This window comes from Ascaphus truei, chromosome 4 (genome assembly GCF_040206685.1).
Source record: "Ascaphus truei isolate aAscTru1 chromosome 4, aAscTru1.hap1, whole genome shotgun sequence".
NCBI classification, from domain to species: Eukaryota; Metazoa; Chordata; class Amphibia; order Anura; family Ascaphidae; genus Ascaphus; species Ascaphus truei.
This window is the reverse complement of record NC_134486.1, coordinates 213,662,045-213,689,020: the sequence shown is the minus strand read 5'-3', so window position 1 is coordinate 213,689,020 and position 26,976 is coordinate 213,662,045. Positions and strand designations below refer to the sequence as shown.

Here is a 26,976-nt window from a genome sequence, read left to right as displayed (position 1 = left end):
ACCAGCCTGCCCTTTACCTTGGAGGTTGATGCTTCGGATTGTGGAGCTGTCATATTCTCTAGCCTGCTGTACCCATGCTTGGCCACCAGGACTGCTGCCACTCTCAATGTCTTGTTCTAGCCTGCAGTATCTATACTTGTCCACCGGGTGTGCTGCTACCTTCTGTTTCCTCTGGGTTCCTCTGTCTGTCTGTCCTCTTGTTGCTCCTCTCTCTGTCTTATAGTTCTGCTTCCTGTTTGTTTCCCTTTCCTTTGTTTCAAGTCAGACTCCTATTGCACATGCCTGTCTCTGATCCTGATCTGTTCCTGTACCCGTCTGTATTTGATTCTATGCTTAGTAAAGGCCCTTGCTGGTAATCTGGCTTGTCCCTGTTTGTTCCCTGGTCTCAGTCCCTGCTCCCCGTTCTCAGCCCCTGCTCCCAGACTTGTTCCTGTCCCCCTGTCCTGTTCCAATCTCCTCGTTGCCGACCTCTGCTTGTTACCTGACTGCGCTGTCTGCCGCCTGCCTCGGACCCCTGCTTGTCACCCGACTGCACTGTCTGCCGCCTGCCTCGGACCCCTGCTTGTCACCCGACTGCACTGTCTGCCTCGGACCCTCTGATTGTGACCCCTACTACGCTCCTGCTGTTTATGTATGCATAAGTGCAATTACAGTGGCAGGAACTACATTTTTAAATAAGCTTTCTCTACTACTCATCACATATAACATGGCAAAAACATTTATTAACCGTTTTGGATTATTACAATTAAAAATAAATAAGTAAAAACATTGTGTCTTTAACATTGGAACACTGACAATTTTTTTTAAGGAAAACCCTGGTAACCACAGGGAGAAGTCCAGAGTCCCATTGAAAACCACTGCTCCAACTAATTTGTGCTCAATTGAATGCACGTTTACAAAAATAAACCAACAAGGGATGTGCTAAATAAATTAAAACCGGAAGAGCATTGTTCCAGGGAAAACAATCTGATTGCCATCACTGTAGTCAGAAATTAATCGTTGTATAAGGAGTTCTTTGATCCCACCCCCCCCTTATGAGGAAATTGACATTTAAAAGCAGTTTAAACATTTCATACATACTGTATGCTCTGCTCCAAATCTGATGGAGAAAAATCCCAATAACAATATCATCGTGTACCTTTGGATTTTTAGCCACTACATGAAATTAGCACTTTGCTATAGGTGCGTGCATCCATGCCTATAACCTGTGTCAGTTTTCCTGTTAGGGCTTCTCCTAGCAACGATAACAAGTCTCCTGGCAACTGATAGCGGTGCGTGAATCTGCGTGAAACTTCCTCTACGGCGCTTCCTTGCGTCAGCCGTCAACGTCTCTCCTGGGTCTTTGACGTTGCAGTGCATCATGGAGTTTGTAGTGTAATATCCTGGCCGCTGATAGCTCCCTGCTTGTGAAACCTGCCGTCAAAGAACTACAAATCCCACCGTGCAAGAGCGCGCCCCAACACCACCTTATTCTTATTCCTAGAAGAGTCAGAGAGAGTCAGGCAGAATCAGGGGTGCGAGGAGTAAATGACAAACTTTAATCACGTTTGCATTGATGTGAAATCTGCTTGCGGTGTTTTGCAGTAATTTGTGATGCCGTTATTCATATACAATAAATCCTCGCTCGCTGCTTAAAAAAAATAAAGTTTTAGTTACTGTAGCTTTAGACCACACGCTGCTGTTTAGCAAATAAAGAAAACAAATTGGAGTGGATTTTTGGATTAAACGTTATTTTTGTCTGGAAAATGAATGAGTCTTGGGACTTTGAGGTGGAGGAGTCTCTGGAGGGATATCAACGCGGCCTGAGAGGTATGTGGTGGGTAGCCCTGGTAGTCCTGTTGCACTTGCAATAAATATATATATTTTGGTGTTTTAGCCACGGTGCACTATGCATTTTATTTGGATATCCCCTGAGGTATTTTGAAGTCAAACAGCTAAGATCCTGTTGACTGTAAAGTCAAGAACGTTTAGTTATAAAGTGACATCTAAACTCTTCACTGTCCAGTGAAGCATGTAACACAGTTTGTGTTGTTTGTCGCTCCGGAAAGATCTCCTTGAGCCACCCACCATAGGCTGCGTCCAGGGTGAATCCAGACGGGCAGAAGCGCGCTGAGGGAAAGCGGGTGCTTTCCCTGGCCTTAGACCGCGCGCCGTCCGGGGGGGGGGGCGTGACGTCACGGAGCTCGCGTGACCGGCACTGCGCTCCGGCGAGCGCAGAAACTAAAAATTTGGTAAGACCTACGCTTCCGCGCGCTTGCGGAAGTGTGCGCGAGCCCCTGCTAAAGCCGCTCTCATTGCGGCTGCAGGGGCTCACTGCCGTGCAGCAGCACGCCTCAGCACAGGTCAACGCCTAAGCGCTGACCATGCCCGAGGCCTTACTTCCCTGTTAACCTCTTGGGGTAAACATGTGTGACACAGTCTTTCTCCCCGAAGCTGTGCGCAAACGGGGAGACTATAGAGCCTGTTACAAATGCTTTTTTACATTGGTTATGCACGTAAATGACGATTGCAGTACAATACATGCATCGATAAGTGGGAAAAAGGCAGTGCTTCACTTTAAATACATTTTCGCTTTACAAACATGCGTACGTTAATGGGGGTATGCCTGTAGACTGTAGACTCAGGCAGGGGTTTATAAAACAAAGGGCTTTATTGGTGCAGTCACTACAGATGTTATATAGCGGATGCCATGGGACTAGGTCAGCTTTCCCCTGTAGGCCCCAGTAAGTCCCCGACTCACAGTAGGCACCTGCAGCTGTATAGGGAAGCCCATAGTTAGGGTCCCTTTTTCCTGTGTTGTGCAGTATCAGGGACACGGTGTCTATGCCACGCGGTGACGCGTAACTTGTGGTCTGGGATCAGACCACCTACGTTCAGAGACTATGGTGGGACGCTCCTGCTGGAGACCACCCCACGCGGAGGCGTAAGGCGTCGTTGGAGCAGACTGCCCATTGACTTGTTCAGCTACACCCTGGGCTGGAGTGCCCGGGTAGGTATCCGCATAAGTGCACCAACATTCATGTGGGCAGCGCTGTCTCACACTTGGGGGTGGGAAAGCCCATTGGGACGCTGGTGCCCCTACATCTAAGTACTGTGGGGATATTTCTCGGGTTGCTATACATATACAGTTGTGTGAAAAAGAAAGTACACCCTCTTTATGCTTTATTTTTGTTAAATCATGACACTGTGTAATATGTCGTGTTGTTGTTCATCTGAGGTTGTATTTACCTAATTTTTAGACCTGCAAAGGCGCAGTTGATTGTTATGTCCTGATATGTAAAACTATAGAATTCAAAGAGGGTGTACTTTCTTTTTCACACAACTGTATGTCTATTGCTGTTCCTATTGATGTCATTGTTTATTACCTCCCAGTAAATACTGTTTTACATTCTGTGTGTGTGTTTTACTGGGCATATTGTCTTGAGTGGGATTATCCTATTATGTGAGGATCCTTCTCAAATGGAGGCACTGTTTAGTAGATATACATACACCCCAGGCTCCCCAGTGGCGGAGGATAAGGCCTCCTGTTTGCCAAACAAGGTATAGCAGCACACGTAGTCGCCCTGACACAGGGGAAAGTGGGCTATGTATATATGTAGACGAAGCGCTTTATAGAGTGAAACGCGTAGAGGAGGAGGAGGTGATGTTGGCCTGCTGTCTAGTGTGTGCCATGTACTAATAAAGTTTCTTCAACAACGGAACTTCAGTGAACTCTGACTCATTTACTTCTGTGGCGCCGATCCATCCTCATCTTTCTATGTATGTGCAGTATGTATATACAATAAAATATCTCAAATACAAAACCGTACAACATTTTCTTGCATCATCTATTAAATAATTTTTCATTCTTCATTTTAAGTTACATTGTTGGATACCACATACCTTTAAAATTTAAATTATATCCAATACTAATCCACATCATATAAAGCAATGTCAGACCATGTATTAGAACTATTTATTGTGTACCTATTAACTGGGCTGACTTGCTTAGAGAAATAGTGGATGGCGGATAGGAGACGGGTGAGGATGGAAAGAGAGGTTGCTGTCGGGTGAGGGAAGCAATGAGCAGGGTCCAAACAGTTTTTGGGGGGAGGGGGGGTTATGTAGGGGTCACACAGTTGATCCAGAGGATGTACTGTATGGGTTACACAGATGATGGGGGAGATGTAGGGGGCACATGGGCGATGGAGGGGAAAGGTATAGGGGGCACATAAAGTTTAATAACCTTTAAGATCTGCTAGATCGGCGTATGTTACGTCTGGTACAACTAGTATTCATAGAAATGTGTGGAAACTGAAGAAATCTGTGCCTTATTTCTAATGAGGCTTTTGTGTTCACTTATTCTCCTTGCTCATACACAAATGTTTTCACCCACATACAGGGTTATACAGGTGGATTGCAAAATATACACCACATTATCAGATTGACAATTCAAAAACTGATTAATAGCATAGACTTTTCCATTGTGGATGTGAAAAACATTTGCCCTTTTATAGCCAGATTACAATTCATGCAATGGCTACAGGAAAACATTCCCAATGGTCTCTGTAGCCATATTGAATCCTGTCCTGGTGGAGATCAATCTGTTTTTGTAATCATATCCTTTTATATTCCTCCCTCTCCTATATAACATTAATGGTGAAACACTGAATTGTCCAGCAATAATGTCATCACTCTGCAATATGTGCCAATATTTACTTACGTTCTGTCAAATTCTATATGATTGTATTGAATATGTAGATACCAACGGGATTCTGTGCTACTTCTGTATATGTAATCATATAATAATAATAATAATAAAAAATAAAAAAAGCTTAGTAATACAGTAATCTTTATTTTGTTTGAGATCACCGTTAGGCCCAGATACAATAAGCTCCATTTGGCTATTCAACCTAACGCAAACCTAAATTAACATTAGTTTAAAAGTAATGCCTATCCTTTAAAGGGAATAATCTAACGTTAACCCAGTTTTGTTCCTGTAAAGAGTCTGGTCATTATTGCAAATGATTTTGTAAAGGAGGCATTCCCCCTAACATCACATAAACCAGCGGTGCGCAAACTGGGGGCCCGGGGTTTACAGAGGCCCCGCGAGCTTCCCGAAGGCACTTAAATTAAGTGCCGTGGGAGCGGCGAAGGCCCCTGTAAACCTCACTTAACTTGGCTCCGGCGGCTTCTTACACGCGTCGCCATGGCAACGCATTTGACGCCGTGAGGTCATGCAACATGACGTCATGCTGCCGCCGAGGCAAAGGTAAGGGGGGCGGGGGGGAGGGCGCGGAGAGAGGGGAACTGCCGGCAAGGGGGCGCAGGGAAAAAAAAGTTTGCGCTCCCCTGATATAAACCATTAAATAGACCTCTTGGTATTTTGTTTTGAAGTTACACTTCCACTATTGTAGCATTGCACTTTTATATACAAAGTAAATATTACTTTTATCAGTGGCTGCAAACTGTGATGTATATCCATGGTCTTTGTTGATATCTTTTCTCATATGTAATTTCATATATATTCTGTATTTGTTTGCAGAACGAGCCTCAAGCAGTATTCAGCAACTAAAACAGGCATTGGAAGATGGAAATCCCAGCATAAAAAACACTGACATTGCTTTAGAGCAATTATCTGTTACCTCAAATGATGAAAAAAATGGAATTGAATTTGCCATGCAAGAGCTTCAACGCAGTCATGCAGGTTAGTAGTATCCTGAGGCACCCAAAGACACTAGCAATCCAACATAGAAAATAAACAAATCTCAAAATAGAATTCTTGGTAATATTAACATACTTTTACTGTCTATCTTCCTCTAACAGTAAATCAACTTAAAGCTTTATTGCGAGAGCATGGGCAAGAAAATGAGGCGTCACCAAGGAGAAGAAAAATGTCACCACCTGTATGTATAACAAAGAGTCACTGATTTGCTAACAGTTGAGAGCTGCCTGAAATCAATGACTATTGCAAGTCATTGGGACCTCTTTTTTTTCCCCCCCACTTACATTTTTATTAGGTTTTTACATATAAAATACAGGTATAGGGGAGGGTGGAATTACAGAAAATTAAAATGGAGGGGAGGATGAAAACATAGCATCATCGCCGCACGTCATAGCATTTTACATATCCTTGTAGAGCTGTACAGTCAATACGAGTTAGTATAAATAAGTTCCCTTGCTTAAATAAGTTAAATTAGTTGTATAGTATATTGTCTTTATCTCACTAACCAAGTATCCCATACCTTACACATTTTTGAAGTGAAACTTCTTTAGCGGCGTGAATGCATTTGATTGAGATGGAAGTCAGTGGTGACGGAAGTGACATTACTCCTGGTAGAATAGGACGTCAGTGTTGCCAGCTTCCACCAGGAAGAGTCACTGCTGAACGGACATGCAGACGCAGAATCACACACAACCGAGCAGGACACAGCTCCGCCAGGGGAGAGAGTGGGGGCTACTCTGGGGCACTCAGACAGACCCCCTCCCTGTGTCTCTGTACCCCCGCCGAGAGGGGGGGAGTGAAGAGTCAGTAGAGAGGGGGGGCAGGACCCTGAGAATAACACACACACCGCACAGGCACACACACTAACTGACACACGCACACTGACACACACACTAACTGACACACACATTCACACTAACTGACACACACACACACACACACACACACACACACACACACACACACACACACACACACACACACACACACACACACACACACACACTAACTGACACACACACACACACACACAAACTGACACACACACACACACACACACACTAACTGACACACACACACACACACACACACACACACACACACACACACACACACACACACACACACACACACACACACACACACTAACTGACACACACACTAACTGACACACACACACACACACACTAACTGACACACACACACACACACACTAACTGACACACACACACACACACATACACACACTAACTGACACACACACACACAAGGAATTCACAGTTATAAATATAGAAGTGCAATTAGCTAAAACACATGTTCTAAGTCAAACTTCATTGTGTTTTGGCACTGAAATTGTGTTTTGTTTTTTGAGCAAAAAACATCACCATTACAAATACAATTTCTGTGACAAAAAACAAAGAAGTTTCACTTAAAATGCATGTGCTCAGCGCACACACTTTTTTTGCTTGTGTGTTTCAAACAAGCTGATAATTTTTCCATATTGTATGTCTTTATTTATATAGCGCCAAAAGTGTACTCAGCACTTCACAAAGAATACAGTACAGGGAATTATAATAATACAATAAGTGCAGCAAAATCAGACAATAGGAAAGGAAATCCCTGCCCCGAAGAGCTTACAATCTAAGAGGTTTGATGGGGAATTTACAGTGACAGCAGGTGAGGGAATAAGTGCTGTAGATGGCAGTGCGTGGTCACAATGGGTGGTAGGAGTGACTGTGTGTGGGACGGTAAACATGAGTGCAGGCTATTGGGATATGCATAACTATTTTATTAATTACCATTCTCCTGGACGGGCCTCTGTTTTTTTTCCCACACGGCAGCAATTAAGTATCTAGCCGCCGTTAATATATGGGCTATAAGTTTATTTTGGTAGTGATTTCCTCCTTCCGCTGATCCGCCAGCAACATTAACAAGGGATCTACTGTTATATCAATTTCTATTATTTCCTCTATTAGACATTTGATATCTCTCCAGAATTTAGTTATTTTAGGACAAGACCACCAGATGTGGATTAGGTCTCCTACTTCTCTGCAGTTTCTCCGGCATCTATCAGAGCTTCCCGGATATATTTTGCTCAATTTTGTGGGGGGTGAGGTACCAATCAAAAAGGATTTTGTGTATATTTTCCTTTATTTGTGTACAAATTGAGGTCCATGGGGCGTTTTCCCAGATATCTGACCATTCATCAGCCGTTATTTCTCTCTGTAGGTCAGTTTCCCACTTATCCATATATTTGTATGTTTGCGACTGACCCGCCGGAACCGGAGTATCTAATTCTCGGTATATAGTCGAAATGATTCCTTTCTGGTATGACCTTAGTCTACATAACTTTTCGAAGGTTGTGCATTGAGGGAATGGGCCCGGCTGGGATATTTGTTTAATTAGTGTAAAGCGTAGCTCACCACAAACGAAGCGCGGCCGCGGTGCTGAGGTAGGGAATGGAGTAATGCCAACCCACAGCCACGCGGGCGCACCTAGAATGTAGATTGGTCGTGCAAGCCAGGTCAGGAGTATAGACGTGAGAATAGTGGAGGGTACTTGCCAGGTTAGGATTGGAGAGCAGCAAATCGTTGGGGTACGTAGCCAAGTTCAGGGTTGGAGAGTATCGGATCGCGGGGTACGTAGCCAGGTTCAGAATGGAGACTGGAGAAAGGTAGGTGCAATTCCGGATCAGGAGAGGAGAGGTGCGGAGTCCAAGGTACGTAGCAGGGTCAGGCAGCGGCAGGATCAATAGGCAAGGCTAGGCAGGAGAATACAGGAACAAGATGTAGCAAGATACAGCGTCACCCAAAACTATGGTCAGCAATGAGAGTCTGGAGCAAGAGGGTATATATAGGGAGATCCTCCAATGAAAAGCCAGGGCGGTATCAGGAAACCGAATCCTATAGGCTGCTAGTGCACGCAGGTGTGCCCTATAATGCAGCCTGATCAGGCATAGAGGCGGGGCCGAGCGCGCGCTGACCTGCGAGCGTCACTGAGGTCAGGGGGCGGAGCCCGGAGCGCAAGTTACTCCCACGCCGGTCCTGTCCGTCACCCGGGCGGGGGCGGAGACTCGGGCGTGAGTCAGAGGGGAGGCTGGATGAACGCATGCGCCGAGTGGAGGGTGGAGCCGGAGCCCGTGGGCGGGCAGACAGGCCGTGCAAGATCCGTGTGTCACGGTAACTTATGACAAGATATAACAAACACCAAATATCTGGGTTGAACTGAACGAGGCTTGGATATAATAAAATATATTTATTCCTTAAAAAGGTGTACACAGCAATATAGTACAATTAACAGGCAAGAAGGTAACACTTACTTAGGGTTGGGAAGTGGAGAAGTATCAGCTAGCAATTCTCAAGCAATCCGGTGACATTCAAGGTGAAATCAGAAGAACAACAAAAACTGTAGGGTTGACACAGTTTATATACCTTTGTAACCCTATTCTTAACCTTGAATACAGACTATTGGTGAACAATTATCTGTATCCAATCCCTAACGTGGAAACACAGTTTAACCCATGCCCCCCAGCTAGTTAGCCCATGCGTACTGGGACTCTGAGGGTCTTATTTCTGTAGCCCCATAATTAAATCAGGGGCGACGACCAGTCTACCAGATGAAGTATCTGGCAGAATCTTCATTGTTTGTAGGTGTAGATATAACACTTACAAACCACTCCAGTTTGATGCTTCTCCGCCCTCAGGTAAACAGTTAGAGTGGCAGAGTCTTTCGATCAGTACTTGGTTCCTAGTTTAAACAATCAGGGCAGTTAACTTTTGATCACAGGGCTTATGCTAAATCATCCGGCTGCCCTTCCTGACCTATTAGCATAGCAGATGGAGTCTGCATTTTCAGAGCAGATCCAAAATACCATATACACTTTAATATCTTCTCATATTAATAAGTTCCGTTCTGGTGGGCCCAGTGGGTCGAAATTTGCCAGTTTTTAATGCCTACAGTGACTCTACATATTGGCCAAATTTCAACTCTCTGCGACCTCCAGAACCGGAGATACAGAAATGCACTTTTAAACATTTTTAAAATACAGGATTATAATGAAACAGGGGAACAGGGGAACATACATTTTCCTGACATGACAAGGTGTAAGCCACATTCCTGGACCGCAGTCCAGTTAACCCCTTGCCTCCCTGGTGAGGTCAGGGGGTGGCCATATGGGGTGCAACCCCTTTAATACCGGGCCAACCCCCCTCTCCCTCTACACCGTGCCCACGCGTGTAACGCTGCCGCGAGACTGCGCATCCTTGGTGTCCGTGGCAGCAGGTGTTTCCAGGTGAGGAGATGGTCTCCGGCTGCCAGGATGGCAGATCTTCACAATTCGGTGTTTGACCTGTGTGAATCTATACATTTCTGAACTATCTAGGTTGTATCGTTTTATAAAGTCTTCTAATTTTGGGATCTCACCTTTGTATAGGACATCACCCAACCCTTTTCCATGTTTTAAACTCTTTTGCAAGGAAGCCTGGGGCAAAATCTGGGTTTCCAATAATGGTGTTCATTTTGATGGTGTGAGGCTCAGGGAGCAACGCCGCTGTCGGCACGCTCCCCACTCACCCTCACTCCCGCAGGCTTCTCCACTTGCTCCCGTCTCTCCCATACCGCCCGACCGCCGCACTTACGCACGCCAACGCCACCTAAGTAGTGCCGTCCTTGGCGCACACGGTCAGGCGCACGGAGGCATGGTCACACGCACGGAGGCGCACTCCAGCACCTTGCCCTGCCTTCCTACTCTAGGTACTCCCTGCACCTGCTTTCTGCCCTATGGCAGTCCTCACTGGACTCACACCCCACGCTGCTGCTTTCCCATTGGACTTCCTTTTCCTACATATGCTCAACTTTGCCACTTACTCTTTGACTGAGCATAGTACCAGTTGTGTTGTGTTTACCTATCCTTGCCTTACCTTGCTGATCCTTTCTGTGTACCGACACGGCTTTCCTTGACTATCTGCTATTCTCCTGCCCTGACCTTGGCACCCGGACTACGACTACGATACCTTCTCCAACCCTGACCTCGGCACCCAGAACTCGACGACTCTCCTCTCTCCAAACCCGACCTCGGCTAGCGCCAGCAACGATCCGTACCTCTCCTGCACCGACCTCTGGCAAGTATACCGACTCTCTGTACCTCTCCACTCCCGACCCGGCTACCTCGACGAACTCTACAATCCAGATGCACCCTCGTGGCTGTGGGTGGCTTTTTATCCAATTCCCACCTCAGCACCGCTGGTCTGCCTTGTTTGTGGTGAGCACACCGTGACAGATGGGGAGGAGAGTAGTTTGTATGTGGTTAGCCTTATGCCGTATTTGTAGTGTGAATAACAGTGTGCCTGAGTTCTAGCTTCTTGTCTCTCCTCTCTTTGTGTTTCCACAATTAAGCCGATAGTGATGTTGGGCTTGCTAGGTGGGTTTCTATATCCACCCATTTGTGGATAAGTGGGGCTGAATGCCACATGACTATCTATTTGATACTGTATGTGCTGCTTGGTAATATTTTTTTAAGTTCTGGTACTGCTTGGCCTCCACCTTCTTTTGGTGCCATAAGCATAAATCTTGTAACTCTTGGGGCTTTATGTTGCCATATAAATCTGAATATTTTATTTTGTAGTTCTTTTATCACTGATTGTGGACCTTGTATTGGCAGCGTCTGAAAGTAGTATAACAGCCCGTAGAGTATGTTCATTTTTAGTGAAACCATGTGTCCCAACCAGGATATCTGGTAACTATTCCATAACATTAAATACTTCTTGATTTGTGATATTAATTTGGGGTAATTATGAGTATAAAGAGATTGGTATGTTTTTGTAATATTTATTCCAAAATATTTGATGTAATTTTCAGTCCATTTGTAATTAAAATTAAGTTGGAGTAATTTGACTTCATGTTTAGGGAGGGAAATATTTAGGGCTTCGGATTTGTCTGTTTATTTTATCACTGGAAATGTGTTTGAATTCTGACAGAGCAGCCTGTAGTTTGGGGAGAGAGGTCATTGGATTTGCAAACGTCAGTATGACATCATCTCCGAAAAGAGAAATCTTGTAGGTAGCATCCCCTATTTTAATTCCCTTAACATTAAAATGTTGCCTAATACTAAATGCCAGGGGCTCAATTTGTAGGGCGACGAGGACAACATGCACCACTGTCTTGTTCCATTCGTTATATTCATAATCTCTCCATCCCCACCTGGAAGTTTTAAAGTTGCTGTGGGGGATCGATAGAGTGCCTTTATCCCAGCTACAATCGGTCGTCTGAATCCAAATGCTTCCAATGTCCCCCCCATAAATTGCCAATCGATCCGATCAAATGCTTTTTCTGCATCTAGACTTAATACCATCGCTTTTTTTGTTTATTTGTTCTATTATGTTTATAACCTTCCTGGTATTGTCTGAGGCTTGTCTCTTGTTTATGAAGCCCACTTGGCCTGCTTTTATAAGTTTATGAAATACTTTTTGGAGTCTATTGGCAATTATTTTACTATATATTTTAATATCCGAATTTAGAAGCGAGATCGGTCTACAGCTTTCGCATCTCGTCGGGTCTTTCCCATCTTTGTGTATGACCGTTACTTAGGCTTTACACATTTGATCTAGAATTTGGGCACCCCCCTAGAAATGAGTTGAACATTGGAAGCATTGTCAGTGCCAGAATTCCCAAGTACTTTTTATAATATAAATTTGTATATCCATCCGGGCCTGCTGCTTTTGAAGTTTTTAGGGACCTGACTACCTCTGTAAGCTCAGAATTGGTGATTGCTACATTGAGGGTTTTAAACAAAAAATGTAAGTGCTAATAGCGCTAATGTACTTAAAAATAATGGTGATCTAAATACTAGTGATGGTATAATCAATAGTACAGAACTTATACTTATAAGCAGGGCTGTCTGATAATACACTGACCGATGTAGATCAGAACATACAGTAGACATATGAACCGACGCCTCAAAATGTCCAATGGAAAAGAGTGATGGGTATCACACCGTGCAATATTGGCCAGTAAGGATTTACAGGATAAGCTTGTAATGACCACGGAGAATTCCTCAGGACAAGGGGAAATAAGAAAATGGAAAAATCATAGTGTATACTACTAACAATTACTAATACTAACAAAACAAACACCAAAGACCATGGACTAACCAAATACTAGAACATAAACCAATGGACTAACTGACATACATACATGAAGACAACCAAGAATCGTAAAAATAACTAATTTATTAAAATGATACTAAAAAGACAATGACTGTCTAAATCACACAGGATTCGTGGCGCTGTCGTTCCTCCGATATGGGAAAAATTAGAATCCTACTTGCAACAAGTAGGATTTCAAAAGGCACTTCGGATGTTCTCACTCCGAATAGCAAATGGCTGCTGGCTGCTTCTCCAGGACGCCTGCGCAGAGATAATCTGAATCTGTGCTCTGTTGCCGTCTGGATACTCCGTTCACTGGGCTCAGATGCAGGTGAGAGTCTTGTGAGAAATCTCGCCCAAGCCCCTTAGCTGCTTTGCTCGTGCCTGTAGTGCTGCACACACTTCTCTGGTGATCAGCTTTGTGGCTGTTACCACCTTTACCCTACGTGTTTCGTGAATGCGTCACTTCCTCATGGGTGTATAGAAGGTTGAAAAATGTCTCTAAATTTATACCCATTGCAATCAGTTCAGTGATTGTTAATTTGTCTGATGATAACCAATGGGAAGAGACTAATACAATTCTTGGTATAAACAGGTACATGTATAATATAAAACACAACAAACAACAAATACAAAATAAATAAAAACAGCAGTATATCCCTGAATAAAATAGTGAATCAGATCATCATATGACATAAACCTTATGATTCAAAGCAGTCTATGCTTTTATACTGCATAACATATAGGTGTATGGCCTGGATGTTAATGCATAATTCCACTAATACACACATCATATGATTTAATCGCCGATAGTGGGACCGCTTTTAATCCGAGAGGAAATGGTTATATCTCCAGGGACAATAGACATAGAGATAGCAAGTGCATAGAAGTCTTTTGGTGTTTTTATTTTTTAATGTTTCTAATTTTTTAAATGTCCAATCTGCTAGTCATACAATTTCTAATTAGCCTTAGGGCTTATTTGTTGACCAGCAGACATAATGTGCATACATATATGGCTGTTAGAAACATGAACGCTATTAACTGGTGGTCAATCCTTCATATCTATCCAATTTAGGCAGAATGATGAGTGGAGGCACATATCGCACCTTTTCTGTCTGGGTAACTATTTCTCAAGGAACACTTCCAGATATTAAAATCAATGTTTAACCCATTAGGAGAGAGGGTTTATTATTCATAGATCCAGTAGGCTTCACGCCTACTGATCTGATTAAGCTTATTTCCTCCTCTCCAACTTGGTGAGGAGGTCTCTATTGCTTGACAGACCAGACCACTTGGATTCTGGTTGTAGTGTGTTAAGAAGTGGTGTGAAACACTGTGTAGTGTGACCTTTTTTGATATTATATATGTGTTCATACACTCTTCTCTGAAACGTTATTCCTTTTCTCCCCACATACTGCAAGCCACACTGGCATTGCAAAATGTAGATCACAAATGGGGTATGACAATTGATATGACTTCATCTGATACATTTTTGAAGTAACGTTAGACTTAAAGGTATTCCTGCTTACACTGTATGTACATGCCGTGCATGTTGTACATTCAAAGAAGCCCTTACTACAACTCGTTGAAGCCAGTTTTGGATGTTTCAGAGGGCAACTGCCAATTTTTAAAATGATTTAAAATTGGCAGCTTTTTTTTAAATAGTGGGTTTGGGAGGAAGAATTTGTGAAAGTGTAGTGTCTTGAAGTAAATGGGCCAATGTTTATTAAATATTTGGGGGATTTTGGGTGATACCTGATTGTATTGGGTAATGAAAGATTGTTGATTTCTGGACTCAGTGGACTGTTCCTTCTTATTGTATTCTAAAAGAGTGTGTCTATCTATCTGTTCCACCTGTGCAAGTATGTTTTCAAGTTCACAGGTGGAATATTTTCTATTAATGAATTTTTTTTTCAGCTCGTTGGCAAACTGACCCTTTGGTATATTTTTTATCCACTCAGGATTGTGGTGGCTGTCTGACATCAAATAGTTGTTAGCTTGTACTGTTTTGAAAAATATTTTGGTGGATAGAGAGGGTGCTAATCGGGTTTTGAGGGCAAGGTCATTCCACATGTGTGGGGCAGTCAGTGAGAGGTGTAAGGTGGGAGAGGTCTTTAGATACAAAGGGGGTAGAATACATCATTGTGCGGAACGCAAGAGTCGGGATGGTGTAAAGCGAGAAATTAGGGCTGAGATGTAAGGAAAGGCAGAAGAGTGTAAAACTTTAAATGTGAGGAGGAGAATTGAGTGTGAGATGCGCGGTTTGATAGGAAGCCAGGAGAGGGATTTTACAGGACAGACGTTGAGACAGATTTAGGAAAGGGTAGAGTGATTCTGGCAGCAGCGTTTAGGATAGATTGTAAGTGGGAGCAGGTGAGAGGCAGGAAGGCTGAACAGCAGGAGGTTACAGTAATCGAGACTGGAGAGAATGAGGGCCTGTATCAGAGTTTGAGCAACAGAGGAAAGGGCGTATCTTTTGCAATATTGTGGAGGAAAAAGTGACAGGTTTTAGATACGTTTTGAATGTGAGAGGAGAATGTGAGGGAGGAGTCGAGTGTGACCCCTAGGCAGCGTGCTTGCGCTATTGGGTGTATAACAGAACTTCCACAGTAATGTGGAAGGAGGTAGTGGGGCCAGGTTTGGGATGAAATATGAGCTCTGTTTTTGACATTTTGAGTTTAAGTCGGTGGAGGGCTATCCAGGATGATATAGCAGAGAGACATTCGGAAACGTTAGTCTGTACTGTAGGTGTAAGGTCAGGGGTTGAAAAGTAAATTTGTGCGTCCTCAGCATACAGTAGAGGTGATATTTGAACCCTAGAGATGTGATTAGGTCACCTAGAGAGAGTGTGTACAGAGAAAAGAGGAAAGGTCCCAGGACAGAGCCCTGGGGTACAACCCACAGAGAGATCGATAGAGGAGGAGGTGTTGGCAAAAGAGACACAAAGTACGATGGGAGGTAAGAGGAGATCCAGGATAGAGTCTTGTTACGAATACCAAGAGTGTGGAGAATGTGAAAGAGAAGAGGGTTGTCCATGGGGTCAAATGTTGCAGAGAGGTTGAGTAATGTTAGCAGAGTGTAATGACCTCTGTCTTTGGCAGCATGGAGGTCATTAGTTATTTTAGTGAGGGCTGTTTCAGTCAAGTGAGCAGTGCGGAAGCCAGATTGTAGAGTGTCTAGGAGAGAATAGGTGGCGAGAAAATGGAGCAGGCGAGAGAATACAAGACGTTCAAGGAGTTTGGAGGCAAAAGGCAGGAGGGAGACAGGTCAATAGTTAGAAAGACAGGTGGGGTCAAGCTTGCTGTTTTTGAGTAATGGTATGACTGTTTCATTTTTGAAGGAGGAGGGAAAGGTACCAGAGTAGAAGGAGTTAAAAATCTGTTTGAGCGTAGGGATTATAGTAGGAACAAGAGGTTTTAGGAGATGGGAGGGAATGGGGTCGAGAGGGTAAGTGGTAGAGGGAGAAGAGGAGATAAACAGTGACACATCCTCCTATGTGACAGCTGAAAAAGAGTCTAGGAAGACAGGAGGAGAGTTAGGAAGCGGTGTAGGATGGGAGGAAACAGAAGGGATATTCTGACATGGATTCCACCTTTTCCTTAAAGTCCTGAGGTGAGATGGAGGAAGAAGAGGCAGTTGAGGGTGGTCTGAGTAGGGAGTCAAGGACAGAGAAGAGTCGGCATGGGTTAGATGTGTGTGTGTGTTGATTAGTGAAGAAAAGTAGGTTTGTTTAGCCTGAGAGTGTTGAAACAGAATAGCATAAATTTGTAGTGAAGGAAGTCTGCAAGAGAGTGAGGTTTCCTCCAGAGGCGTTCAGAGGAACAAGTGCAGGAACGCAGCATGTGCGTGTGGGAATTTAGCCAGGGTCTGGGATTAGAAGGGTGAGAACGGCAGAGAGAACGCGGGGCAGGTAGATTGAGAGGACAGGGCGGAGTTGTAGTTCCTGGCCCGATTGTTAGGGTCTGGAGCAGGGCTGAGAGAGGAGAGGGAGGAGCCTAAAGTGGAATCAAAAGCGTGTAGGTTAATTGAGCGCAGGTCTCTGCAGAAATGAGGGGGAGATGGAGAAGCGAGGGAGAGAAAATGAGATGAGTTGATCGTCAGAGAGATAAAATGGGGAAATGGAGAAATTAGAGAGAAAAAAGTTTAGTGAAAACCAGGTCTAGGTAATGGCCATCCTTGTGGGTGCTGGCTGCAGTCCACTGTTGAAGGCCAAATGAAGAGGTTAGAGAAAGCAGGAAGCCCACAGGAGAGAGGGGTCATCATTGTGGCAGTTGAAGTCCCCAAGGAGAAGAACAGAGGACTGTTATCCTCCCAGTTGCCCGTAATCAAGTTGGCATAGCTCTGTGCAAACCTGGTCCCATGGCTGTACCACACACCTGAAGATAATACTATAAATTAAAACAAAAATTGTTTGTGATTATTCAGTATATGGTATGCTTTCCAATAGAAAGGTCTTAACAGCCGGTGACATGTCGGTATTAGACATGTATCTGGAATAAAACTTCCAAAAACGATATGATTAAGAACAAATCCCAGGAAAATAGAAATAATCACCCCACTACAAAGTATACAAAACCAGATCAGGACAGACATTCTTCAGCAAGTCCACATGGCAGGTCTGGTAAACATCATACCTACCGTTATACCCCTAACTCTCAACCCAAACCACCTCAACATAACAAGTACCAATATATGAATCGAAGGAAAAGTAATAAAAATAACATTGTTCACACACTTGCACAGGGGGCAGTTATTACTACCAACCAATATCGGGTACTCTCGGCGATAGTCAGAAAATGAGGTTGAAAACATTACATATAATTCATTACCCACACATGGATCCAAACCAGCTTTTTCTTTTTTTAGAATGGAGGAAGGAGAGAGAACATATTTTTACAGAAGTAAAGATGGTTAAACCCCTTTCAGATTCTCTTCTACCCAACAATACCAAAAAAAGAAAAAACAACATTCAGTCACCAGTATCCGATCACTTGCCTGGGTAAAAACTAAGGCATTTCACAGTAAATGCCTCAACATTTCTGTGAGATTCCTAGTGGCCCATCGGATTAACACAGCAGGGGTCCCTGCAGTCCCGATATGGAAAATAAGCCGGTTGCTAGCTCATGGAGCCACGCTGCATCTATGACAGTCAGCAAAAGATATAATGATTTATTTGCTCCGTTGACAGAAATGGGCACTATATGAGGGATACTGGGGTAGCCTCCAGGGGAACGTGCATCAGCAGCATTGCAAATAAAATACAGCTGAAGAATAAGCACAAAAGTCCAAAGAAAAGCTTGTATATGGCGTGGAGTGTACTATTTACTCACGATCAGTCGCCATGTCCCTTATCCTCGTGGCCACATGTTAGCAGTGAAGCTCAGCGTTTCTGTCGGCGTCTTGTCCAATCCTAGGGGTAGCAGCAGAGTGAAGGAGGATCGGTATGACGTCCAGACCTGAACAAACGATGGAACTCACCAGCCAAAAATTTAATAAAAAAACTTTATTAGGCTACATAAAAAATGTGAACATCCACATGGAGAACCTAGCTCCTCCTTCCACACGTTTCACGCCGTCAGTGGCGCTTTCTCCTTTCCATTCTCCATTCTCCTTCTCCATTGGTTTATGTTCTAGTGTTTGGTTAGTCCATGGTCTTTGGTGTTTTGTTAGTACAGCTCAACCCCCGTTATAGCGCGATATTTTTTTTTTTGCACACTGCATACACTCACAGCACACTGCACACTCAGCACACAGCACACTGCACACAACACACACTCACAGCCCCCCCCCCCCCTATCTCAGGTGTCAGCTGCTATCTCCTAAATCACTTTTGCACATTCCGGCAAAATGTAACAGCGCTTCTATGTGGAGCATCAAAGTGAGATTACTTCATGATTTGCACTCCCGTCCCAGAAGGATAGAATGTCTGTGGTGTAGAGCAGGAGAAGCTATCAGGAACAAGAGAACACACACACAGACAGACACACACACACACGAACACACACCTCTTCCTAGGCAGGGCAGGCTCCCCCCGGCGTCCCTGAAAAGAGTGCCAGTGAGAGCGAGTTGAAGGAGGAGAAGCTGCTGTGCGGGTGATCAGTGGCCAGGGACATGTGAGTAAAATTGGCATGAAGAAAGGAGGCTGCAGCCCTGAGCATCGCACTCTCCTAGCACTGCCTGCAGCTCTCTGACTGCTCGGGGAAGAGGAGGGAGGGAAGGAGGTGTAGCACAGTGCAGCACAGTGCGATCCCAGCTCTCCCCCCTCTGTAGACACGGAACCACGGGCGCGGCGGCCATTTTTTTTAGTACATTTTTTTAGTAAATCCTTACTGGACAATATTGCACAGTGTGATACCCATCACTCTTTTCCATTGGCCATTTTGAGGCGCCAGTTCGTATTTTTCTATGATTGAGGGTTTTAAGTTCCTTTTGGTAGGGGTAGCTAGCCTCACATAATAAAGGTGAAGCCTGGCTTGCTACCCCTAAAACTGTGTGTATTTGGCCGCCTAATGTGCGCTCATATGTCGGGAAAAATATGTGTGTTGTGACCCCTTACGGAAAGAGCCTCATCACTGTGTGATCTGGAAGGGGAATTTTTATGTATATATTGGGGGAAACAGGGACCGGGAGATGAATGTCTAAATCTCTCTTTGATTCTCGGTAAAACTTTATTTTCCCCAGCTAGCAGGCTAATATTGTGGGTTATGTGTATTCATTTCTATGGAGGCAGACTCAGTGATTCGATTAGCCGAGCTGCTTGCATAGAAATGCAGGATTGAGACAAAGGCTGGGAGGTGTCGGGACATTTGGTGAGCGGGGAAGGGCGGACAATCAGATCCGGGATGGGCTCTCAGCGGGGAGATCCTTTGTTCCCCGCAGACACTGATTCATCTGGCGGGATTTTCAAATGTGCTATTGAGCAAATAGCACTTTGAGGAACCAGGACGAGAAGCGGACAGTGGAAGCCGTCTTTAAGCTGGCCCCTGTACCTAGTCGAGGCTGGAGTCTTTCCCACAGTCCCCCAGTGTATGCTGTAATCGTCTATTTTGTATGTCTACTGGCTTGCCAGAATAAACTCCATTTATAAAACTTCTTTGTCCCGTCTGGTGATAGGGGATCCCGGTGTTAAAAATGCTAGTCTCCCGTAACACCCCTATTGGTCTAATTTTGGAAGATTGCATTTGTGCAAATATCTATTTATTTTTGCCTTACATTCGGGGCTAGTTTGTTTGTTAATATTTAGATTATATAGTGTGTTATAGGAATTTGTAAATTCTCTTGCTTTTCATTTTGTGTCATACAGTAGGTTATTTGTCCAGTTTTCAATTTTATTGCTCTGATGTTGGATTTGTTTCTAATTCCCTTCAGTTTATTAGCTAGTATCCTATCAGCCTTATTGCCTTTTTCATAGAAAAGTTGCTAGGTTAATTTATACGATTTCTCAATGTCTTCTATTTGGATAGCTTTTAATTCGTTATCTTTGTAACCTTTTATATATCTGTTTTGCTTGGCTAGTTGTATGTGTTTGTTCTAACAATTTTATTGTCTTTTCCAGTTCCTCTGTTTTCTTTCTTTTTCCTTTTCCTGTGGGAAGCAATGGAAATGAGCATCCCCCTAAGTGTCGCTTTATGCGCCTCCCACAAAGTGGATGGAGAGGTTACCCTACCTGGATTTATTTTTAATATATTCTGAGATTTTTTTTGTATTCTTTTATCTGTTTCTGGGCAGTTTAACAGTGAGTTGTTGAGTTTCCAACAAAACTGTCTAGGAATCGCTTGAGTATGTATTTAGGGGGGTGATGTATATAACCTCAAAAAACGTATAAAAACACAACATATGGGGCGCAGACAATGAAACAAAAATTTAAATGCAATTTATTATAACAAAGTTGTATAAAAGATCACTCACATAAATGCGGTTTAGCAAGTGTTCTGGATGCCTGCTGCTGGAGTCCTTATGAGTCCTGCTAGTGGAAAACCGCTGTTTGCCTTCTGCTTGCTGCTGTTTTACTGTGTCTGATTCCTGGGTCTCCTGGGTGCACAGCGATGTCTCTCAGGGTGGTTTGGGCTTGATGAAAAATGCAACGGCCCCTGTTCGTCCACAAGGGTCGTTCCAGTGCTCCGTCTCTGCTCCCTTCGCTGTGTCCACGTTGTTCCATGACGTCACCAGAAGTGACGTCACCCTCTGGTAGCAGGGAATCCCATCCGATACTGTAGCAATGCTGAATCCCTTCAGACACTGTGGCAAGCAGATCTGTTATGGCTGCTTGTTCTCACCTTAGCTGTGAACTGCTGTAATAGGACCAACCAAACCCCCACAATAGCCGGTGAATCTGTCCCTAGAGCTGGATCATAACTTGTAAGTGAGACAGCATAAATACTTGTAGGTACTCACTGAAATTGTCCTGGATGGGCGTGCAACAGCTTCAATGGAGTCAGCAAGGTAGAGTTTCTTCCGTCAAGAAGGATGTGGCAATGCACTGCATACAGTCGGATGCCAAGGAGAGACTAATGAAAAAAACACTTTTTACACTTCACCGACAAACACATTTGTCACAGAATCAATTTTATTCTTATTAACTCCCAATTATTTTTTATTTAATAATCAATATTATTTACAAAGACGAGGCACTGCAATGGGCACATCTTTCGCAACCTCCTATGCAAATCTTTTCATGGGTTATTGGGAGCGCACACATTTTCGGTGACACCAACCCTTATAGACACAACATTAAGTTTTATAGGAGGTTTATTGATGACCTCATAATTTGGTATGGTGGCATGGAATCATTGGGGAGATTCGTGGAGTCCCTGAATACCAACATTTTCAATTTACATTTGACATATACTGCACATTTACAACACATTAAGTACTTTGACGTGCTTTTATTCATTGATAAAGACAAATCAATACAAAGTAACATATTTCAGAAAGAGAACTCAAGAAATACTCTCTTGAGGGCTACGAGTAGCCATCCTAAATGGACCATAAAAGGGATTCCAAAAGCTCAGTTCTTGAGAATAAAGAGAAACTGTTCCAATGATGAGATGTTTATCGAACAGTTCAAAGAATTGGCGCACAGGTTCAGAGAAAGAGGCTATAAAAGCGATGATATACAAACAGCGTTTGAAAATGCGTTCCATACATCACGATCAGATTTATTAAAGAATACATCTAACAAGGAGAAAGAATTAATGACTAAAGAAAAATTTACTGACAATCCTTTGTTCATTACTCATTACTGTCGTCATTCAAACGACATTAAATCAATAGTGTGAAAACATTGGCATGTCTTGAAATCTTTTTTAAGCAATCCTCCCAAATGTACTGTACTTTTAGGAGAGCCGATACCCTCTCCACCTATTTGTCACCAAGCTTATTTACAACTCCTAAAAAATCAACTAAAGGTTTTCTTCCACCTAAAGGATTCTATAAATGTGGTTTTTGTAGCGTTTGCAGACATGCTAAATCAATTAAGTCCATATGTGGCAGGACGGCCTGTAGCCGAGGTCAGGGAACAGTCCACACGTGTAGTTTCAGGATAAATGAAAACGTTCAGTGGCTTTATTTCTCCACAGCAACATAACATGCGGGTACACTGTCCCTTTAACAAAATAAATCCTGCTCCACTTTGGGAGAAAAACTGACTAATAACACAGCAGACCTATCTAGCAGGCTGGCTGGCTAAACCAGAACCAAACATAAGGGTACTTTAAGCAGTCAGTAAACAAATGAATAATCCTTACTTTGGTTGAAGTAGTCTTTGGTGAAATCCCTCTGGCTAAGGGCTCACGCAGCAGTGTGCTCCTCTCTAAGGCAGGGCAGCTACTGCCAGTCACATGATCCCTTTTCTACCTTGCTGGCTCTCAGGTGTCAGCTTGCCTCCTGATTTCCTAACTTCCACCTGAGTTAACCCTTATGAGTGCTGGATGAAGCACTCAGACATATGTCTCCCAGGCGTAACTGATAGGAGTTGACTTCACTCTGTCACATACCTCCCCTGTTTGTGTGTGGCTAGTGTCCCACACGGCTGAAGCCCGACCCTCCACTCCTTCTCTTGACAAAAAATCAGCATTTCCATGGTCCTTTCCAGGTCTATGCTGAATATCAAAAGAGAAGGGTTGGAGGGCCATATACCACCTGGTCAACCTTGGATTTGTGTCCTTCATGGTGTTTAACCACTTCAAGGGCGCATGGTCAGTGACCAGGGTGAAGTGTACTCCGGCGACATAATGTCTCAAGGCCTCAATTGCCCATTTTACAGCAAGGCACTCCTTCTCAATAACGGAATATCACACTTCCCTTGGGAACAGCTTCCGGCTGATGAACAGTATGGGGTGTTCAACACCATCAAATTGCTGAGACAGCACTGCTCCCAGTCCTACTTCTGAGGCATCCGTCTGGATGATGAAGGGCTCTTTAAAATCTGGGCTCCGAAGAGCGGGGCCCTCTGACAGGCACTTTTTTAGCATGTCAAAGGCGTCTTGGCACTCCCAAGACCATTTAACTTGGGTCAGGGCACTCTTTTTTGTCAGATCTGTTAGGGGTGCAGATATTTCTGAAAAATTGGGGATAAACCGCCGGTAATACCCTGCTAACCCCAAAAGGGAGCGGACCTGTGTCTTTGTCTGTGGGGTGGGGACTTCCTTTATGGCGGCCACCTTGCTAGCTAGTGGCCTTACTATTCCTCCCCCAACGGCATAGCCCAAGTACTTTGTAGTTGATTTACCCAGGGCACATTTTTTTGGATTTGCAGTGAGCCCTGCTTGTCTTAAGGACGTTAGGACTGCCCTTAACCTTTTTATATGAGACTGCCAGTGTCTGCTATAGATGACAATGTCATCCAAGTAGGCCGCGGCATATGCCCTATGGGGTCGTAGTACCTTGTCCATTAACCTTTGGAACGTGGCTGGAGCCCCATGTAACCCAAATGGCATAGTGACGAATTGGTATAAACCGAGAGGGATGGCGAAGGCAGTTTTGCATTTGGATTCTTCCGCTAGAGGTATCTGCCAATATCCTTTCGTGAGATCTAGGGTGGAGATATACTCTGCTTTACCAAACGAGTCAAGCAATTCATCCACCCTAGGCATTGGATATGCATCAAATCTAGATACAGCATTTACCTTTCGCAGATCCACGCAAAACCTCAACTTCCCATCTGGTTTAGGGACCAACACGATAGGGTTACACCATTCGCTGTGGGACTCCTCGATCACGCCCAATTCCAACATGTCTATTATCTCCCTCTCTACCAGGTCTTTTCGGCCCTCTGGCAATCTATAGGGACGGGACCGTACTTTTACGCTAGGTTCTGTCTCAATCCTATGGGACACTAAATCAGTCTGCCCTGGCAGCTCCGAAAAAACATCTGGGAACTGGTCACATAATTCTAGTAGGGCTGACCTTTGTTCCGTTGTTAACTGCCCTCCCATGGGAACCTGATGGTCATTGTACGTACTACCCTTTGGAAGCTGTGGACCCAAATCCGTCTCTCCTTCCCGAGGGTGTGATGAACAGCGATCTCATCGTTTTCCAGGGTTTCAGGAGGTTTACGTGGTAGATTTGTTTACCCTTCCTGGACCCTGGTTGAGAGATCTCATAGTTCACCTCCCCGGTGCGGCGGAGAACTTGGAAAGGACCCTGCCACTTCGCAAGGAGTTTACTCTCTGTCGGTAGTAGTAGCATCACTTGGTCCCCAGGTTGGAAGACCCTCAAGCGAGCATTCTGGTTGTACTGACTTTCTTGACGTTCTTGAGCAGATTTGAGGTTTTCCTTAGCAAACCGACCTATCATGTCTAGGCGATTTCTAAGGTCTATGACATACTGAAGGGTATTCTTGGAGGGGGAGGACTCCTCCTCCCAGGATTCCTTCAGTAGGTCGAGAATACCCCGAGGTTGGCGTCCATATAGGAGCTCAAACGGGGAGAAGCCTGTAGATGATTGGGGAACTTCTCGTACCGCAAACAACAGGAAAGGGAGAAGTTCATCCCAAGCTCGCTTTTCAGTGTCCACAAACTTCCTAAGCATGGTTTGTAAAGTACGGTTAAACCTCTCTACCAATCCATCAGTCTGAGGATGGTAGACTGAGGTCCAGACGGATTTTACCTCCAATAACTTCAGGACATCCTGCATTAACTTTGCCATGAAATTTGTTCCCTGGTCAGTTAACATTACTTGGGGAAGTCCTACCCTAGAGAACAGTTCTAACAGCCTGTGAGCAACCTGTTTAGCAGTGGCTGATCTCAGAGGGAAGGCCTCAGGATATCTGGTGGCATAATCTACAACAACGAATATAAATGTATGTCCCTTCGCAGAGGGTTCTAAAGGTCCGACCAGATCTACCCAAATTCTCTCGAATGGGACGGCTACCAAGGGCAGAGGAACCAAGGGAGCCGGTTTCTGTCCTTTTTGACTAGTTAACTGGCATTCAGGACATGTCTCACATAGTTTCATGATGTCACCATGTATGCCTGGCCAGTAAAATCGGGACGAGATGCGGTCCGTGGTTTTATCTCTGCCCAAATGACCACTCCATGGGAGAGTATGGGCTAGGGTGAACACCGTTTTAATCAACCCTTTAGGGACTAGCATCTGTCGAATAACCTCCCCTGTTTGTGTAACCTTATTCACACGATATAAAATGTCATTCAACAGTTCAAAATGTGGAAACATTTTTACACCCTGCTCATCCATTATCTTGTTGTTGACCTGTACCACCTACTCGTATTGTCTAGCCAGAGCTGGGTCCTCCCTCTGCCTCTGACGGAAGTCAGGAAGATCCAGGTCTGGCAAAATTCCCGTATCTATCTGTTCCCCACCCTGGTCATCCCCGGCCATGACCTGCAGTCCTTTGGGCTGACTAATGTTACCAAGAATCCCAGCCTTTCTTAACCAGTCCTCTTTTTCCGCATGTCTCTGTTTACGTGTCTTTAGGACATGGTGTCTACGGGGTAAAATCTCTGGGGAAAAAGGGAACAATTCTCCGGGCTTCTCCGGTACCAGAGAAGTAGGCTCCGTAGGAGTAGGGGCCAACAATGTTTCGAGGTTGGGCCAGTCTCGGCCAAGTAGAACAGGAGCAGGTAGCCAGGGAGCAACTCCCACTAGTAGGCTAGCCTCCTAATCCTGGATACGCAGTAGAACGTTCGCCGTCGGGTATCTCTTTGTATCCCTATGGATACACTAGATATTCCAGGGAGAGTCATAAGATAGTCTATTGCTTGGAATTAGGCCCTCTAGGATCAGGGTTTTTCCAGAGCCCGAGTCCAGCATGGCGTTTACTTTTGTCCCCTCCAGAGATGCTGGGACTAACCACGGATTGTGGTCCCCTCGGAGACAAGCTGTGGCAGTGGTTCTGCCATATGAACAGTCCATCTCATCATCTCCTGAATCCGCAACCTCGGTCGTCAGCGGAAGCTCTCGACGGGGCTCGGCGTTTGGACCTCTCCGCTGTTGGATGGGATCCTCCCTTCTGGTTGGTGGGGTTATCCTCTCCACCGGGTGGGTGACAGGAGTCCAGGTTCTCGGGGAATACTGTGGGTGGCGGCCTCCCTTGAGTGATCCAGTGGCCTCGGACCCAGGACGGGCGTCTCTGCGGGAGTTTGTACCAGGAACCCTCCGAGATGGGAAAGGGTCTTCCGATCGGGTTGACTGGATCTCCCGAGCTGGCGGGTTGTAGACCCCTCGATTGTCTGCTCTCCTGCCTCTAGTATCACCGGAAGCAACTGGTGTTTGCACCGGCCATTCCCAGCTATCCTGTTGGGTGTCGTCGCCCTGGAAGTTTTACACCAAGCGGACCGCTGAATCCAGGGAAAATGCAGCGTGTCTTTTTACCCAGGAGCGGGAGGAGGGGGGCAGTATCTGTATGAACTGCTCGAGCACAAACTGTTCAAGGATCTCTGCCTTGTCATGTTTTTCCGGTTGTATCCACCTGGTACATAAGTCTACTAAGCGGTGGGCTACGACCCGAGGTCTGTCTCTGTTTGTATATTTGACTGTCCGGAACCGCTGTCGGTAGGTCTCTGGAGTGAGGCCCAGGCGATCCAGAATAGCAGCCTTTAGTTGCTGATAGTCCATGGCCTCGTCTGCTGGAAGGTAGGCTGCCTGAGCTTCCCCTATGAGGAGTGGAGC

The 26,976-nt window shown here is 44.7% G+C and overlaps 1 protein-coding gene across 4 annotated transcripts in view; it reads left to right on the top strand.

The window, feature by feature from the left end:
* Nucleotides 1-1,381: 1,381 nt before the first annotated feature.
* Nucleotides 1,382-26,976, top strand: part of SDCCAG8 (SHH signaling and ciliogenesis regulator SDCCAG8) — a 321,942-nt gene continuing 296,347 nt past the window's right edge. Inside the window, exons 1-3 of one of the 4 annotated variants that reach the window (XM_075596834.1) lie at nucleotides 1,382-1,809; nucleotides 5,525-5,686; nucleotides 5,806-5,885. In XM_075596834.1, coding sequence (XP_075452949.1) covers nucleotides 1,746-1,809; nucleotides 5,525-5,686; nucleotides 5,806-5,885 — 306 coding nt within the window. In that variant the 5' untranslated portion in view covers nucleotides 1,382-1,745. The remainder of the gene's footprint in view (nucleotides 1,810-5,524; nucleotides 5,687-5,805; nucleotides 5,886-26,976) is intronic. The other 3 variants (XM_075596835.1, XM_075596836.1, XM_075596833.1) reach the window with 3 other exon arrangements.